The 18,583-nt window shown below is 36.4% G+C and overlaps 2 protein-coding genes across 6 annotated transcripts; both read left to right on the forward strand.

Annotated features, from left to right (window-relative positions):
* Window positions 1–549: 549 nt before the first annotated feature.
* Window positions 550–1,577, forward strand: LOC113546673 (C-C motif chemokine 13). The gene is made up of 3 exons (XM_026946648.3): window positions 550–661; window positions 819–939; window positions 1,137–1,577. The coding sequence occupies exons 1-3, from the start codon at window positions 598–600 to the stop codon at window positions 1,264–1,266; spliced, it is 315 nt and encodes a 104-aa protein (XP_026802449.3). The 5' UTR covers window positions 550–597; the 3' UTR covers window positions 1,267–1,577.
* Window positions 1,578–2,113: 536 nt separating this feature from the next.
* Window positions 2,114–18,226, forward strand: LOC113546661 (C-C motif chemokine 3-like 1). Of its 5 annotated transcripts, none has more exons than XM_053235224.1 (4): window positions 2,114–2,302; window positions 16,407–16,483; window positions 17,115–17,235; window positions 17,999–18,226. In XM_053235224.1, the coding sequence occupies exons 2-4, from the start codon at window positions 16,420–16,422 to the stop codon at window positions 18,105–18,107; spliced, it is 294 nt and encodes a 97-aa protein (XP_053091199.1). In that variant the 5' UTR covers window positions 2,114–2,302; window positions 16,407–16,419; the 3' UTR covers window positions 18,108–18,226. The 5 variants fall into 5 exon arrangements, with proteins under 5 accessions (XP_053091199.1, XP_053091198.1, XP_034161588.2 ...); XM_053235223.1 differs by lacking the exons at window positions 16,407–16,483; window positions 17,115–17,235; window positions 17,999–18,226 and adding exons at window positions 5,766–5,883; window positions 6,515–6,635; window positions 7,395–8,791 and having other exon boundaries at window positions 2,144–2,302; XM_034305697.2 differs by lacking the exons at window positions 16,407–16,483; window positions 17,115–17,235; window positions 17,999–18,226 and adding exons at window positions 5,766–5,883; window positions 6,554–6,635; window positions 7,395–8,791 and having other exon boundaries at window positions 2,144–2,302.
* Window positions 18,227–18,583: the final 357 nt, after the last annotated feature.

The raw sequence follows: 18,583 nt of genomic DNA on the forward strand, positions 1-18,583 counted from the left end.
ATGTGGCAGAATTGACAATAAAGTTGACTTTGACTTTGACTAATGCGAAGACAGAACACCACACACACACACACACACACACACACACACATTCACACACACACCTCATACCTGAAAACATTCACCAATGGATTGGTGACTTTTTGACTGGGACACAAACACAAAATATGTTTGTATTAGCTGTTACTTGATCAAGTTGAAATGATGGCATAATCTCTTGAAATAATGAGTCAAACCACTGACTAACTAGTTGTTTGTTTTTGTTTACATTAGCTCTAATTATTATCTAATATATGCATTTCTCTTATTCTATCTGTCTAAATGATAAGTGAGAAATTCTCAGCAAAGTCTGCAAATAGTGAAGGATTTGCATAGAAGTAATATTCAGGAAAAAGGGAAGAGGAAGGATGTCATACTGTAGCAAGAAGCCTTGTACTGAGAACCAGGAGAAAATCTCCCTCACACACAGATCCTGCTCTCTCTCAGTGTATATATAAGATGGAGAGCAGTTCACTCATCCAGCACTCGACTCCTCTCTCCTAGATCTCGAGCTCTCACTCCGGTCCGTCTCTGTGTGAAATCAGACGTTCTGCTACAATGAGGAACCTGGCGGCTCTGCTGTTTCTGCTGTCGCTCTGCTCTCTTCATCTGGTGTCTAGCGGTGAGTATTAAATCACTCTGTTAAAAGCAGAGCACTCTTGACCCGTGTGAACACATCTGTATTGTCTTGTAGGTAGCAGTATGATGTATAATAATAATAATAATAATAATAATAATGATGATCTTTTTCCAAAACTATAAACAATGTTTTCTCTCAGCTCCCCCCGGTTTAGAACACATGAATCGCTGCTGTTCAGAAACAACTAAAGCGAAGGTCCCTCTAAAGAACATCGTGACCTACTGGAAGACCAGCAGCCACTGCAACATAAAGGCCATTGTGTGAGTATCACCTGCTTGTTACAAATATAGTATTTTAATTTTATCAGCATTTAAAATCAAATAAAGCAGAATCAAAATCAGAGCTTAGTGTTAATCCATGTAGACTACAGATTTATTATGTATATACATTACAACATCTGCTCTTTGATTATCCTGTATTAATCAAGCATCCCTTTGTCTCTCTTTTTGTGTCACAGCTTTGAGACTCTAAATAAAGAAAAGAATGTGAAACATAAACTCTGTGTGGATCCTACAGAACCTTGGGTCGACAGTCACATGAAAGCAGTGGATCGTAAAAATAACACCCCTCTAACAGCAAATCCCTGAATCTCAGCTTTAGAGGAGATTGCAACACAGCAGAATAACCTAATATTTTGATCAAATTTTGTAATTACTGTTTCTGTTTTTTTTTTTTTAACAAAAAAGAAGCATTTTGTAATTATTTACTTATATGATTGACATATTCTCATCTCTGAGCTTCAGTGTGACGTGTCACCTGGTGTTTTTCAGAGTTCAGTATCACTGTCTCTTCCGTCTTCATGTTTGTTCCCAATTAATGAATCAGTAAAATTAAATGAAATGGTGTTACGCACATGTAACATGTAACTTTCTCTAATAAATACTTACACTATGCAGCATTTGTTATCGTTTCCTGGGAGTCATTGCTTTATAATTGTATTATTGCAGCAGTTTTATAATTGTAGTTAATGAGATTATTACAGTCAGAGCCATTTAGAGGATGTTTGAGACATTATTACTCAATTTTATCACATACATGCTTGCTGTTGGACAAATTATCTGAAGGCATAGTCTTAATTTTCATGGTTATGCTGATGATATTAGCATCTGAATGAATGTCCTCAGTTAGATTGGACAATTTCAACCACACTGGAGAATACATATAAATGGGACTGTATGCATACATCCATATGCAAATAGTGGGATGAGCAGGAATAGACAAATCAGAACACTAGGTGCTGACTTCTGAGTAATTTTTTTTATTTGTACTTGCCCAGAAGACAAGCCTTATCCATTTTTATGTTTAAAAAACACTCAAAACAAAAAAATAGACAAAATTTCCCACTGTATTATGTTTCATATTAATTGTACAGTATTTCAGATTGTAAGTTACATGTGCTATTCCGCTCTGTTAGGGGTTAAAAATGTTTAAACTAGTGATTAAATGCCAATTTCATTGAACTCTACTTCTAACCATGCCAGTACGATACTCAAAGAAGTCACTAGATGGAGCATAGCATTCATGAGGAATTTAAAATCCCTTGGAGACAAGCGCTGGAGAATAAATCCTGTAGTCGAGCTGTACACAAGCTTAACTTTTCTGCCTCTTTGTTTCTACATACAGGTGAGTTAATATTCCTCAAAATCACATCTTCTAGAGGAGATGTCCAGAGGAGATGCAAATACAGCAATTTGTGAATGTGTGACTAAAGAATAGGCTTAATATGGGCAGTAAATGTACTAGTTATGCCTACCATAAGTCTGTATCTGTATAATCTGTATTATCTGTGCGTGCCGTGCCAAACAGTAGCCAAACGAGAACAAATGGGTTTTCAAATGTTGTGCCATCTGTTGTACTTGAAGATATTATAACTTACAACCAGCAATTTGTTGGTTACCTCTGGAAGTTGCTGGTTAAGTGTTTCCCATGTTTGAGGAAGCAGAATAAATCCTGCAGTCAAGCTGTAAACAAGCTTAACTATTCTGCCTCTTTGTGTCTACGTACAGCTGCAGGGTTTATGAATCCACCCTCCCTACACACACCAGGCCAGAGGGGCAACAATCGCTTATTGTGAAACTCTAGAGAACCCTCCTCAAAAATATTATTTCTCCACAGGCCATTTTGTACTGTGTGTAAAAGTCAGGTATTGTACATAAATATTTGTACACTGACAAAGTTAATTTTATTTTAGCTGTCTATAACAGGATGTTGGAGTTGAAAGTGAATAATGAATTAATTGTCAGCCAAATGTCTAAGTATTTTTTGTCCCTTAAACAGGGGAAGATATAAAAAATAGAGATATATAAGATATATAAAAAGTGCTGTAATTCCTACACTGTTCACCTGATTTGGATGTAAATACCGCCAAATTAAAGCTGAATGTCTGCACTTTGAGCTGTTCATTATTTAACTTCAATATCATGTGGAAGACAGCTAAAATAACAACGACTTTGTCAATGTCCAAATATTTATGTACCTGACTATATATCACATGTAATCTGACATACTGAAATGTCACCTGAACTCCAGGTACAAAGATTTTACTAAGTGGATTAATTAGCGCACAGGGATGACAGGTGGTCTATTCAGAATCAGGAAGACAGGTTTGTGGAAACACTTGTACAGTGTAAAGCGGTTATTTAACTCACCTTGTAGCACAACATGCACAGTACGTCACAGTGCAGTTAAATATAAAGATAATCTAACAAGAATATATAATGACTTATTCAGTCAAAATAATGACATAGCACTTCAACTTGTGATTCGCACTTCCATATTTTGGTATACCAAACCACTGATTTACTAGTTTTTGTTCACATTAGTTTTAATTAAGATCTAAGATATGCATTTCTATCTCTCAATCTATCTGTCCAAATGATAAGAAGCCCGTCAAGTGAAAAATCCTCAGCAAAGTCTGCAAATAGTGAAGGATTTGCATACAAGTAATGTTCAGGAAAAAGGGAAGAGGAAGGATGTTATACTGTAGCAGAAAGCCTTGTACTGAGAAACAGGAGAAAATCTCCTTCACACACTGATCCTGCTCTCTCTCAGTGTATATACAGTCAGGTCCATAAATATTGGGACATTGACACAATTCTAACATTTTTGGCTCTATACACCACCACAATGGATTTCAAATGAAACGAACAAGATGTGCTTTAACTGCAGACTGTCAGCTTTAATTTGAGGGTATTTACATCCAAATCAGGTGAACGGTGTAGGAATTACAACAGTTTGCATATGTGCCTCCCACTTGTTAAGGGACCAAAAGTAATGGGACAGAATAATAATCATAAATCAAACTTTCACTTTTTAATACTTGGTTGCAAATCCTTTGCAGTCAATTACAGCCCGAAGTCTGGAACGCATAGACATCACCAGACGCTGGGTTTCATCCCTGGTGATGCTCTGCCAGGCCTCTACTGCAACTGTCTTCAGTTCCTGCTTGTTCTTGGGGCATTTTCCCTTCAGTTTTGTCTTCAGCAAGTGAAATGCATGCTCAATCGGATTCAGGTCAGGTGATTGACTTGGCCATTGCATAACAGTCCACTTCTTTCCCTTCACAAACTCTTTGGTTGCTTTTGCAGTATGCTTTGGGTCATTGTCCATCTGCACTGTGAAGCGCCGTCCAATGAGTTCTGAAGCATTTGGCTGAATATGAGCAGATAATATTGCCCAAAACACTTCAGAATTCATCCTGCTGCTTTTGTCAGCAGTCACATCATCAATAAATACAAGAGAACCAGCTCCATTGGCAGCCATACATGCCCACGCCATGACACTACCACCACCATGCTTCACTGATGAGGTGGTATGCTTAGGATCAGGAGCAGTTCCGTTCCTTCTCCATACTCTTCTCTTCCCATCACTCTGGTACAAGTTGATCTTGGTCTCATCTGTCCATAGGATGTTGTTCCAGAACTGTGAAGGGTTTTTTAGATGTCGTTTGGCAAACTTTAATCTGGCCTTCCTGTTTTTGAGGCTCACCAATGGTTTACATCTTGTGGTGAACCCTCTGTATACACTCTGGTGAAGTCTTCTCTTGATTGTTGACTTTGACACACATACACCTACCTCCTGGAGAGTGTTCTTGTGAAGGGTGTTTTCTTCACCAGGAAAAGAATTCTTTGGTCATCCACCACAGTTGTTTTCCGTGGTCTTCCGGGTCTTTTGGTGTTGCTGAGCTCACCGGTGCGTTCCTTCTTTTTAAGAATGTTCCAAACAGTTGTTTTGGCCACACCTAATGTTTTTGCTATCTCTCTGATGGGTTTGCTTTGTTTTTTCAGCCTAATGATGGCTTGCTTCACTGATAGTGACAGCTCTTTGGATCTCATCTTGAGAGTTGACAGCAACAGATTCCAAATGCAAATAGCACACTTGAAATGAACTCTGTTCCTTTTATCTGCTCATTGTAATTGGGATAATGAGGGAATAACACACACCTGGCCATGGAACAGCTGAGAAGCCAATTGTCCCCTCACTTTTGGTCCCTTAACAATTGGGAGGCACATATGCAAACTGTTGTAATTCCTACACCGTTCACCTGATTTGGATGTAAATACCCTCAAATTAAAGCTGACAGTCTGCAGTTAAAGCACATCTTGTTCGTTTCATTTGAAATCCATTGTGGTGGTGTATAGAGCCAAAAATGTTAGAATTGTGTCGATGTCCCAATATTTATGGACCTGACTGTATAAGATGGAGAGCAGCTAAAAGCAGTTAGACAAATCAGACCTCTTTTGGAAATAATTCAGTTTGCCATGTTTGAATAAAGAAGGGTTGCGTGAATGATCTCAAGAACACCATCATACCCATCATGGTGGTGGGAGCATTATGATATGGGGCTGCTTCTCTGCAAATGGTACTGGGGCGTTACACCTTATTGAAGGATTGATGTACCAAGACATATAAGAGGAGAATTTAATCTCACCAACCAAGAAATTGAATCTGGGGAGAAGACTGACATTCCAACAAGACAACGATCTCAAACATACAGCTGAAATAACTCAAGAAGGCCTTGCGTTCTCAGTGTATATATAAGATGGAGAGCAGCTCACTCATCCAGCACTCGACTCCTCTCTCCTAGATCTCGAGCTCTCACTCCAGTCCGTCTCTGTGTGAAATCAGACCTTCTGCTAGAATGAGGAACCTGGCGGCTCTGCTGTTTCTGCTGTCGCTCTGCTCTCTTCATCTGGTGTCTAGCGGTGAGTATTAAATCACTCTGTTAATACTGTGCACTCGTTTTTTCCTCTTAATATCGACTAGTGTGAAAGCAGCAGAGCAATGTTTATAGAATGAGAAATGAGCTGCTACAATCTGAATTTAAAATTCAAATAGTAGAAAGCTGAATTTTTATGTCTTTATTTGCATTTGTAAGTTTTATACTTGAATTAGATCCAATGAAACTTGTACTGCAGGGCATGAATTTGTGTACAAGTTTTCAAATTCAATTTTACAGCAATCAGCAGAATCGAGAGTCAGATTTTCAAAATAATATACCATGCATTTCCTTGGCAAAGATGTAGTGGTTTGAAAATGAATGGAAATGGATTGTGCCATAAAAAAATGAATTTTAAACCTTGCACACAAATTCATACCATGGACTACAATTTCAATTTGACCAACAACAAAGCTTCATTAAATTTAAAATTCAGATTGTAGAGGCACATTTCTCAATTCCAGAGCTTTTGTTCATCTTGTACTTTTAACAGTTTATTGTTTTGGAGGTAGCAGTGTGATCCCAGAGGCTTGATATTTTTCTTAATGGAAAAATGATCTTTAAAAATTTAATCTCTTTCCGTTGATTCTGAAATTATAACCAGTGTTTTCTCTCAGCTCCCAACGCTTTTGATTACAAAAATCATTGCTGTTCAGGAAAAACTGATGTGAGGATCCCTAAATTGAACATCAAGAACTACTGGTGGACCAGCAGAAACTGCAGCATAAAAGCCATTGTGTGAGTATCAGCTGCTTGACACTAGAGGTGTTCTTGAGATTTTTTATTTTTTTTTTTTACAATTATCCCAAACCTATTCCTAGTCCAGCAGTTTTTTATGTTATTTGTATGTTATTTAGATATTTTCTAAAGAACTTGGCTTTGTTTCCTGAAATATACAGAAATTTGAATTTTAAACCACTGTGACTCTAACCAGGTTCAAAAAGGCACAAGCACCCAATACTCTTAATCATTTTTTTTTATTTGTTTTTTAGCTCGCATTGCTAATCTAATCTGAGAAGGAAGCTTGTATGAAACTGAGCACATAACATGTAAATCAAACAACTGATTTTCACACTGATTAGTGCATTATTTTATTTGTATTTAGCTAGTTAGCTGTACATTTTATATCTTATACATTTTAGCTCTCATCAGAACAAGAAATATGCTGAACAGGAATAGTAAAAGTATGGTAAAAAAGTGAAAGACTGAAAGTATGGTTAAGAAAGAAATCACCGCTTCTGCAACTTTTTTGTTGGGTGCTGTATGATCCCGGTCCTGATGTACACCTCTACACGGCACAATATAATCAACACTCACTGAGCATTTTGAGAGCGTTATTGAAGACATTGAGAAAGTCATTTAGGTTTATAACATTTTATTGATTTGACCATGTAGACCATGTATTTGTATATAAATGTACAGATGTATATATTTTACTTTACTTCACTGATTCTCCTGTATTAATCCACCACCGTCGTGTCTTTTTTCGGGTCACAGCTTTGAGACTAAATTCAACAGGACAATCTGTGTGGATCCCAACGCTGTTTGGGTCAGCGGTCACATGAAGGTCGTGGATGATAGAAAAACCTCAGTATCAAAACCCTGAAGCTCAGCATTAGACGGCAATTCAACAAAGAAAACTGTTTAACTTAGAGAATTTATTTAATTTACTGTAAAAATGTTGTAATTCCTGTTTCAATTTCTGAAATAAAAAGCCATTTGTAATTATTGACTCATACGATCAGCAGCATGGATTCTACTGACATGTTCTGACCTCTGAGCGTTAATGTGTCAGCGCCACCTGGTGTGTGTAAGAGATCTGTGGTTCCAATTAATGAAACAGTAAAAAAAATAAATAAATACCTCCACAGCACAGATTTATTTTATGAACATAATCCAACTATTCAAATAGTAGCCTCATTATTTAAATGTGTACAACATTTTTGGCTATTTATTGGGGCCATGGAGTTTTATTATTCCTGAACTTTCCATCAACTGAAGTCCAAGATTGACTTCCAGACTGAGAAGAAGAAGGCAAATCCTGACTTATTTATCCTATTACAGTTAAAAGCTACAGCTGGATTTTGCATAAAAATCATGGAGTTTGTCCTTTCTCTGATAAATATACAGTATACATGATATACACTATAAGGCCAAAAGTATGTGCACACCTGACCATCACACCCTTATGCAGGTCTTCCCCAGACTGTTGCCACAAAGTTGGCACCACACAATTGTATAGGATGTCTCTGTATACTGTAGCATTACAATTTTCCCTTCACTGGAACTAAGAGGACCAAACCTGTTCCAGCATGACAATGCAACCTGTTCCTGTGCACAAAGCAAGTTCCATGAAGACATAGTGTGTTAAGCTTGGAGTGGAAGAACTCGAGTGTCCTGCACAGAACCCTGACCTCAACCCCACTGAACACCTTTGGGATGAACTGGAACACCGACTGAACCCCAGACCTCCTCACCAACATCAGCGCCTGATCTCACTAATGCTCTTGTAGCTGAATGAACACAAATCCCCACAGCCACGCTCCAAAATCTAGTGGAAAGCCTTCCCAGAAGAGTGGATGTTATTACAACAGCAAAGGGAGAATAAATCTGAAATGCGATGTTCAAAAAGCAAATATGAATGTGACGGTCAGGTGTCTGCAAACTTTTGGCCATAAAGTGTAATATTTGATATGGTTTCATGAGAGCATTACTATTATTGAATATTTGCATGTAACTGTAATGATTTTTTCCCTCCTCTCTCTTTGGAGAATCATTGAGACATTCAGCCTCATCTATCAAACTGGATACAAACAGATTTATTCATAAACTCAATGTTCATAAGAAATCCTGTAATTTCAGAAAAATAAAATTTGTATCCTACTCGTGCTCTAGAGTGTGTGTGTATGTGTGAATTTATGAATAAGAAGACTATCTAATGTAAACCTTGATTGATCAGCTTCAAATCATATGAATCATGATGAGTTGCTGCACTTTTATATACCGATTACACAATCAAGATTAAAGAGCTTGTGTATCTCAATTACACACACAGATTTAATGAAACGTTTGTGAAACCCAGTCGTTTCATATTAAAGGCAATGACTAAAGAAATACTAGTATGAAAAATAAAGAAAAAAAGCAAGCAAACAAACTCATAAATTAGGAAAATAAGATCAAGAAGAGAAAAATGAAGGTGCAGTACAGTAGATATCTATTTTTTTCAACGTTTTTATTTCAAACCATTTTCTTTTCACATCGCTTAATTCACATCAAATGCACAAGTTAAACAAAATAACTTTCACTTCTCCCTCTGAGGAAGTCTTTTCTTGCTGTTTACTCATCAGTTCACCTGTGTGAGCTTTGCCTTTTAAGGAGTTTTCTGACAGTTGAAGAAACCTTGAGTGTATTGAAAGGAACTTGTGTATGAGCGTCAGAGTCATTTCTGATTTCGTTAGAGTTTTAACTTCATGTCTATCGTATCAAAGGGAAGCTAATGACTGTTCACTGATTAAGACTTAAGTGTAGACTGTTTTTGGCAAGTGCAGTCTTTGGAAGAACATCCACAGCCATCTTTAGGGTGTTACATTTCCTTCCAAGTATGGATATGTGAAGAAAAGTTCAAGGAGAAGACTCTTGGATGAATAAATATTGAATAATTTTTAAACCACTGCCTTGTCGAACAAAAAAATCATCATCCATTTTAATGTGTGAAAAAAACCCTATATATAGGTATTTTCATTAAAAACTTTACACCCATATGTTTAAGCACAAAATATCCTTCATGTCATGTGTCATTTATTTGAATCTATTTGTTGTTCTTCTTTCGGCTGTTCCCATTAGGAGTATTTATTTGAATATATTTACTGGGACACATTTTAATGAAGGGTTCCACTAGTTATAGACTTCACTTTCTAGGTATTATTGTCTGTATTCAGACTGGCACCTCCTTCTCTTCCTTCTGCTCTTGTGGTCTGTATAATACATGTGAAACTGCTCAGCTGTGCTTTTCACTGAACAGACACAGAAAAGTCCCCACTCCTTCTATTAATGCATGAACAATGAACATCGCTGTTGCTCACTTACTGTGAACTGAGTCTTCCTGAAAACCTTCCTGAAAAATATGATCTTTCTGCACACACACTTTCATTTTGTACTGTGTGTAAATGATTATGTCATCTAGCAAACAGTTCATATAATAGCACATCCCATGTGTTTTATTTCTTAACATATCGGATAGTCAAGGAATTATAGTGTATATGGGATATAAACGCTAGAGTTAATGGTTACAGATTGCTGTATGCACCACTGTCATCATACTAGAGTATAAAAAGTGAGAGAATGTGCAGAGCAGAGGAACAAAAGGAACATCAGTGCCAGGAACCCTAGACTAAGGAACATCCAAAAACCAGGACTTAAATACAGTGCTCATTAGGTGCAATCAGGAGCAGGTGAGTGTGATCAGTCGGGTCAGGTGATGCGCAGGGGCTGATGGGTAGTGCAGTCCGGTGCTGATTTCAGTGCTAACATGACAATCGCTTGATCAGAAAGATGTTCATTTTTTCCTGCTGTCAACATTCTAATTATCAATATAACTATGACTCCTATTTGGCTGATTGACTACATATGAAATGTATTTCATTATATATTTATTGATTTTTCAACAATCATTGCAAGACATACAGATAGCACAAAACATTTAACTGCCACACAAACACAGACTCCAAAACTACAACAAAAACTTTGTCTCAAAATAGACTTAAAAATGCTATGTATTTTAACAAATAAATCAGTTTAAAATTCAGGTCACATAGTCTAACACATCGGCTGTGGTTGGGTCTTCTCAATCTCTCCTTTATATAACTAATCTAGACATTATAATAGAAGTATTTACATCAGTATATTCCAGAACTTGTTTGTATAGCTTATAAAAAGTATATATATATATTGATCAGACTGATTGATCAGATTGATAAATTGATATGTTTCATTATTATTTGTGCCATCCTGAAGGTACAGTCTCTGAAATCCATCTAAGGAGTATGTTTTTTATGTGTGTGTCACAGAAAGTTACATTATAGCGGAACATTATAGAACCTTCTTTTGGATAAATTTCTTACATGAAAATAAAATAAGACAAGCTAATGTCAATTGCCTACAGAAAGATAAAATACAGAGGTGATTAAATCAATAATGAAAAGAAAAGGTTAGTTCCAGTGCATATATTCACTTCAGATTTACACATATAATGTCTTTTGACTTTGTACTTATAGTTATGAACTAAAACATATGTATTCATAAGTACAAACAAAGATTTGAAAAAAAAATGGATGGGGGAAAGTATTGACACTATATTAAAAATATATAGATATGTAAAATTTACGTAAAAATAAATCAAGTTTGAGATTTAAATTCTGCAAAAAGAAAATTCTTGTTGCTATTGATCAGGAAGAATTCATTCAAGAAGTAGTATACATGGTGAAGAAATAGTACACGTAGCAAAGACCTTAAACATCGCTGTCAGTACAATTATTTTAATGATATACATGTGGAAAGTTCATGGATCCACAACTGTTCCCATGCAAAATTTCACTGCATGCTGTCAGACAAATGATGAGGAAGTTAAGAGAGAAGCCTGAAGTCACTTGAAAAGAGTTGCAGGACGACCTGAAAGCACCGGCAGCAACAGTTACACAGAGAACAATAAGCAATGAACTGCATTGTAATCATCTCCATTCCTACATCTCACACAAAACTCCTCTGCTAAAAACAAAACACCGAAATATGCATCCAAAAGCATTCAGGCAAATCAGAGCTCTTTTGGTACAAAATACTGCGGTCATATGAAACAAAATAGAACTAGTTTTGCAATAACTCAGCTCATCATTTTGGAGAAAGAAGAGCTGTGCATATGATCCCAAGCGTCCCATCATATCCACAGTGAAGCACGGTGGTGGGAGCATCATGATGTGGGGCTGCTTCTCTGCAAATGGTACTGAGGCTTTACACATCATGAGCCTAAACAATCCCATAACCTGAATCTGTTAGGACTTGGACTATCTTGGCCTCTAGAGGCCGCTATTGCTTCCGTGTTTTGTGTTTTTGTTTTGACAGCCATGTGCTTTTGTTTTTCCATGTGCCTTGTGCCCCGCCTAGTCCTCATTACTTACACCTGTTTTCAGTTTGCCCCCTTGATTTGTTTGTGTATTTATACCCCCTCAGTTTGGCCTCTTGTCACGGAGTCTTTGTGCTGTTATGTTTAAGACTAGTAACCTCTGTTCCGTGTTCCTTACTTATGTCTTTGTGTTGTTTTTGGTACTTTGCTTTCTTGTGGACTTTTTGGACTTTGAGTTTGCTGTTGTTGGATCTTCTAAGCGTTTGGATTTTTGCCTCTTTTTTTCTGATTTTTGGTTTCTTGGACTGTGCACTTTTGGATTTTTTTATTTTTTTTCCCTTGTATCTTCTGAGCGTTTGGATTATACTTTTGTTATTTTTTGCCTTGGATGTTGGATCTTAATTAATAAACTGTTTCCTTTACTTTACTCTCGCCTCACTCCTCTGCACTTGAGTCATTCCCCTGGTGTCCTAGTGGGGATTTGCTGGATTACTACGCCAGTGACCCAGGTTCGATTCCCAGCAAAGCCCTAACAGAATCCCAATGAAAACTTCTTTTTCTAGTCCATCAGAGGGATCCTCGTAACCTTGGGGATCTGAAGATGATAGGAATGGGCCAGAACTGAATCACAAAAATCTAATTATTTCTTACCTTAGACATCTCGAAGCTGTAATTGCCAACAGCAGCTTCGCAACAAAGTACTAATGTTGCTGATTTGTGGTGTCCCAATACTTTTTCTCCTATCGATTTTGTTTTTTAAACACATCTTTGTTTCTGCTTAAGTATACATACCTTTTTGTTCATATTTATAACTACCAAGCCAAAAGACACTGTGTGTGCATTTGAAGTGGACATATGCACTATAAGTATATTAAATAACATTAAATATAAAAAAACGAAAGTGTCTGAATACGTATTTCCCCTCACTGTATATTATGTAATCTGGCAATACTTGTCCTATAACAGCACATGTCACATGTTTTATTTCTTACATCTGCTCATTGTTCCCTGCTATCAACATTCTAAGTATTACTACAGCAATAGCTCCTTACGAAAACTTCCCTTTTTTTTCTTTTGGCTGGTGGACGCCATGTGAAACTAGCCATTCTGGTGAAAATGACAAATGCAAATATATCAGTTTCACTTTGCTGGATGAATTTCCTCTTTTAAATCTGTGCAATAGTCTTAGGCACATGCAAAGAAATGCTGTAAAGGAAAGAGGCCTTCAATAATAATGAAAATTAAATGTTTATACAGTAAAAATCTACTGTAATGAGTGAACAGTGAACAGTAATACACTAAGCAAAGTCAATATTTGGTGTTAAATTGCATCAGTAGTGTTAGAAATTCTGCAAAGATGAGTCAGTACACAGGAGACCAGTGTAGATCTTCAGACTTTGATGTTTATTATGTGCTTCAAGAATCTTCAGATCAGTTTTTTAACAACAGAAGTATAACTTCAGAAAGGTTTCACCAGATCCCTCTAGAAACCGAGAGGGCAGCATATATACAGTGAAGGAGTGAAGGCAGGGGGAGAGATGAGAGAGAGGCAGGCCTAGTCTGACAATATGTCACCTCTGACCTTGGTGTGTTCTCAGATCTCATTGAAACACAAAGATTTGAAATATATAACATTCAGCATATTTGACACAGAGTCATAGATGAACATAAAACATTAGTAAATGGACATGAAGTCAGAAGAAAACAAAAGGCAAATATTTCCTTCAGTAGTCTCAGTTAGACGTTGTACTGTTCTGTAAGGAAATTGTCTGGTATGTTTTTCTAAGCATCTTGGAGAATCTTACTTTTTTTTTTAACTTGCATACAAACATTTTTCTGTAACATTAAATTGTTCATTGGAAACAAAAATGTCTCCTTTTGCCAACACCCATTGTTTTGGGCTTCTTTCAAGTCTTACATGTGTTTTTGAGATTGTTACTCAGTGAGTTAAGCACAGAGATGTTCATCTAAAAGCAGTTAGACAAATCAGATCTCTCTTGGAACAATATACTCTGGTCAGACAAAATTAAAAGCAGAACTATTTGGAAATATTTCAGTTTGCCATGTTTGTATAAAGAAGGGTTACATGAATGATCTCAAGAACACCATCATACCCACAGTGAAGCATAGTGGTGGGAGCATTATGATATGGGGCTGCTTCTCTGCAAATGGTACTGGGGCATTACACCTTACTGAAGGAAACATCAATGGATCGATGTACCAAGACATATAAGAGGAGAATTTAATTTCATAAACCAAGAAATTGAATCTGGGGAGAAGATGGACATTCCAACAAGACAACGATCTCAAACATACAGCTGAAATAACTCAACAAGGCCTTGAGATCTCAGTGTATATATACACAATCTGATCAGGTTTGAGAGAATCTGCCAGGAAGAATGAGAGAAACTGCCCAAATCCTTTCCCTAGGATTTACCTAAGATGATTTGAAGCTGTAATTGCTGCTAAAGGAGCTTCTACAAAGTACTAAATACTGAATAAGATTTAATTTTTTGATTTTTAATACATTCGCAAAAAAAAAAAAAAATCTTCTGCCATTATAGATTATTGTGTGTAGATTAACTGCCAAAAAAGTAAATTTAATCCATTTTAAGTGAAATCTTGAGCACTTCAACTGCAATAAGAGAAGGGGTCTAAATTCTTTCCAAACCCAATATAAATATTTCTACTAAAAATATAGAAATTTCAACTAGAAATAAATGCTCATCTAGAATGTTTACATATACAAGACACTGAGTAAACCCGAGTGCAGCTGATGTGTAAGAACATTTGACCTGACTTTTAAGTGATGTGTTTGTTAAATGGAGCTCATCCACATTGTGCATAACATTTTTAAGGCTACGTCGAGCTGAATTTTGGTTGTCGTTTGTGTTAAATATTGATGGTGCTGTGGTTTTGTCTCTTTGTCCCCCTTTATTTTTATATGTAAACAAGAAAGTCATCCAGCAAAGTGAAACTGACATATTTCACTGATATTTGCAATTTGTCATTTTCAGCAGAATTTCATATGCAATCAAGCGGCCAAAAACTGGGAAGTGATGGAGTTATTGATATAATAATACTCAGAATGTTGACAGCAGGGAGAAATAGGCATCTTTCTGATCAACAGATGTTCAAGTCCTGTCCTTTCATCCCTCTGCTCTGACCATTCTTCCACTTTTATCCTATAGTATGGTTATAGTGGTATATACAGTGATTTACAACCAATAACTCTATATATTATATATAACTGTATATATTTCAAACATGCTATAACAATAATAATAATAATAATAATAACAAAATCAGTGTTTTGTATTTTGAAAAAATTGCATTCATTTTTAGGTTAGTTTTTACCTGTACAAAAAATTACCAATTTCCAAAATTGTGCCCATTTTCATGAAATGTTCCAATAGTTATGGAGTTCTCTGTACGTAACCTTCTAGGTATTATTGCCCATATTCAGAGTAGCCCCTCCATCACTTCCTTCTGCTTTTGTGGCCTGAACTTTTCACTGAATGGACACGCCGAAAACTTCCCACTCTGAACATCGCTGTGTCATCATCTATTAGGAACTGATTTGGTACAAACTTTTTCAAAAATATAATCTTTCTGCAGGCCATGCTGTACTGTGTATGAAGGTTTACATACATATCACGTGTAATCTGATATACTGAGATATCTCCTGAACTCCAGGTCCGTGTTTCAGCTCCCTGCCTTTTATCTAAACATATTTTATTCTTTCACCAGGAAGCAGAGACAAGCAGATTTTGTGTCCTGGTTATTACTGTTACTTTTACTACCAGAAGTCGATTATTTTACTATAACAGCATGTCCCGAAGTGTTTACTCCTCTAATACCACATCTTTTCATTTCCTTAAAAATAATCAGGAGAAGATAGGAACTATGCCTGCAGAGTCGTCTTCTAACCTGAAATTCATACACTCCTTTGTTTCTCTTATATGTTTCTCCATATGTTATTACATTATATTCGCTACAACCTTTTAGCCTCGTTAGTGAGGTTTTCCAGGCCAAAATTTGGAACTTGTAAACTTTAGAGCTTTTATTAATTGCTTGTCCACCCTGATGTGTAATGACTTTCTTAAAGCTTAATAATAACAAGACAGATGTCTAAGTTGTAAGAAGCCCCTTATACCGAACATTTTCAGTAAAGTCTTTGCTTAGAAGTAATGTTCAGGAAAAAGAGAAGAGGAAGGATGTTATACTGTAGCAGGAAGCCTGGTACTGAGAACCAGGAGAAAATCTCCCTCACACACAGATCCTGCTCTCTCTCAGTGTATATATAAGATGGAGAGCAGTTCACTCATCCAGCACTCGACTCCTCTCTCCTGGATCTCGAGCTCTCACTCCGGTCCGTCTCTGTGTGAAATCAGACGTTCTGCTAGAATGAGGAACCTGGCGGCTCTGCTGTTTCTGCTGTCGCTCTGCTCTCTTCATCTGGTGTCTAGCGGTGAGTATTAAATCAATCTGTTAATACTGTGCACTCGTTTTTTCCTCTTAATATCGACTAGTGTGAAAGCAGCAGAGCAATGTTTATAGAATGAGAAATGAGCTGCTACAATCTGAATTTAAAATTCAAATTGTAGAAAGCTGAATTTTTATGTCTTTATTTGCATTTGTAAGTTTTGCACTTGAATTAGATCCAATGAAACTTGTACTGCAGGGCATGAATTTGTGTACAAGGTTTCAAATTCAATTTTACAACAATCAGCAGAATTGAGAGTCAGATTTTCAAAATAATATACCATGCATTTCCTTGGCAAAGATGTTGTGGTTTGAAAATGAATGGAAATGGATTGTGCCATAAAAAAATGAATTTGAAACCTTGCACACAAATTCATGCCATGGACTACAATTTCAATTTGACCAACAACAAAGCTTCATTAAATTTAAAATTCAGATTGTAGAGGCACATTTCTCAATTTCAGAGCTTTTGTTCATCTTGTACTTTTAGCAGTTTATTGTTTTGGAGGTAGCAGTGTGATCCCAGAGGCTCGATATTTTTCTTAATGGAAAAATGATCTTTAAAAATTGGATTTATTTCTGTTGATTCTGAAATTATAACCGATGTTTTCTCTCAGCTCCCAACGCTTTTGATTACAAAAATGGTTGCTGTTCAGGAAAAACTAATGTGAAGATCCCTAAATTGAACATCAAGTACTACTGGCGGACCAGCAGCAGCTGCAGCATAAAAGCCATTGTGTGAGTATCAGCTGCTTGACACTAGAGGTGTTATTGAGATTTTTTTTTGTCATTATTTATCCCAATGCTATTCCTAGTCCAGAAGTTTTTTATGTTATTTGTATGTTCTTTAGATACTTTCTAAAGAACTTGGCTTTGTTTCCTGAAACATACAGAAATTTCAATTTTAAACCACTGTGACTCTGACCAGGTTCAAACAGGCACAAGCACCCAATACTCTTGTTTGTTAATCTTTTTTTTTTTTATTTGTTTTTTTAGCTCGCATTGCTAATCTAATCTGAGAAGGAAGCTTGTATGAAACTGAGCACATAACATGTAAATCAAACAACTGATTTTCACACTGATTAGTGCATTATTTTATTTGTATTTAGCTAGTTAGCTGTACATTTTATATCTTATACATTTTAGCTCTCATCAGAACAAGAAATATGCTGAACAGGAATAGTAAAAGTATGGTAAAAAAGTGAAAGACTGAAAGTATGGTTAAGAAAGAAATCACCGCTTCTGCAACTTTTTTGTTGGGTGCTGTATGATCCCGGTCCTGATGCACACCTCTACACGGCACAATATAATCAATACTCACTGAGCATTTTGAGAGCGTTATTGAAGACATTGAGAAAGTCATTTAGGTTTATAACATTTTATTGATTTGACCATGTAGACCATGTATTTGTATATAAATGTACAGATGTATATATTTTACTTTACTTCACTGATTCTCCTGTATTAATCCACCACCGTCGTGTCTTTTTTCGGGTCACAGCTTTGAGACTAAATTCAACAGGACAATCTGTGTGGATCCCAACGCTGTTTGGGTCAGCGGTCACATGAAGTTCGTGGATGATAGAAAAACCTCAGTATCAAAACCCTGAAGCTCAGCATTAGACGGCAATTCAACAAAGAAAACTGTTTAACTTAGAGAATTTATTTAATTTATTGTAAAAATGTTGTAATTCCTGTTTCAATTTCTGAAATAAAAAGCCATTTGTAATTATTGACTCATACGATCAGCAGCATGGATTCTACTGACATGTTCTAACCTCTGAGCGTTAATGTGTCAGCGCCACCTAGTGTGTGTAAGAGATCTGTGGTTCCAATTAATGAAACAGTAAAAAAAATAAATAAATACCTCCACAGCACAGATTTATTTTATGAACATAATCCAACTATTCAAATAGTAGCCTCATTATTTAAATGTGTACAACATTTTTGGCTATTTATTGGGGCCATGGAGTTTTATTATTCCTGAACTTTCCAACAACTGAAGTCCAAGACTGACTTCCAGACCGAGAAAAAGAAGGCAAATCCTGACTTATTTATCCTATTACAGTTAAAAGTTACAGCTGGA

The sequence above is a fragment of the Pangasianodon hypophthalmus genome, chromosome 7 (assembly GCF_027358585.1).
Source record: "Pangasianodon hypophthalmus isolate fPanHyp1 chromosome 7, fPanHyp1.pri, whole genome shotgun sequence".
Lineage (NCBI taxonomy): Eukaryota > Metazoa > Chordata > Actinopteri > Siluriformes > Pangasiidae > Pangasianodon > Pangasianodon hypophthalmus.

What these genes read in the sequence shown, in the direction of transcription:
- LOC113546673 (XM_026946648.3), top strand. Translation starts at nt 598, where the DNA reads ATGAGGAACCTGGCGGCTCTGCTGTTTCTGCTGTCGCTCTGCTCTCTT. An exon ending in TCTTCATCTGGTGTCTAGCG is followed by an intron (nt 662 to 818) that starts GTGAGTATTAAA and finishes GTTTTCTCTCAG; the next exon opens with CTCCCCCCGGTTTAGAACAC. An exon ending in TGCAACATAAAGGCCATTGT is followed by an intron (nt 940 to 1,136) that starts GTGAGTATCACC and finishes TTTGTGTCACAG; the next exon opens with CTTTGAGACTCTAAATAAAG.
- LOC113546661 (XM_053235223.1), top strand. Translation starts at nt 2,201, where the DNA reads ATGAGGAATTTAAAATCCCTTGGAGACAAGCGCTGGAGAATAAATCCT. An exon ending in TCTTCATCTGGTGTCTAGCG is followed by an intron (nt 5,884 to 6,514) that starts GTGAGTATTAAA and finishes GTTTTCTCTCAG; the next exon opens with CTCCCAACGCTTTTGATTAC. An exon ending in TGCAGCATAAAAGCCATTGT is followed by an intron (nt 6,636 to 7,394) that starts GTGAGTATCAGC and finishes TTCGGGTCACAG; the next exon opens with CTTTGAGACTAAATTCAACA.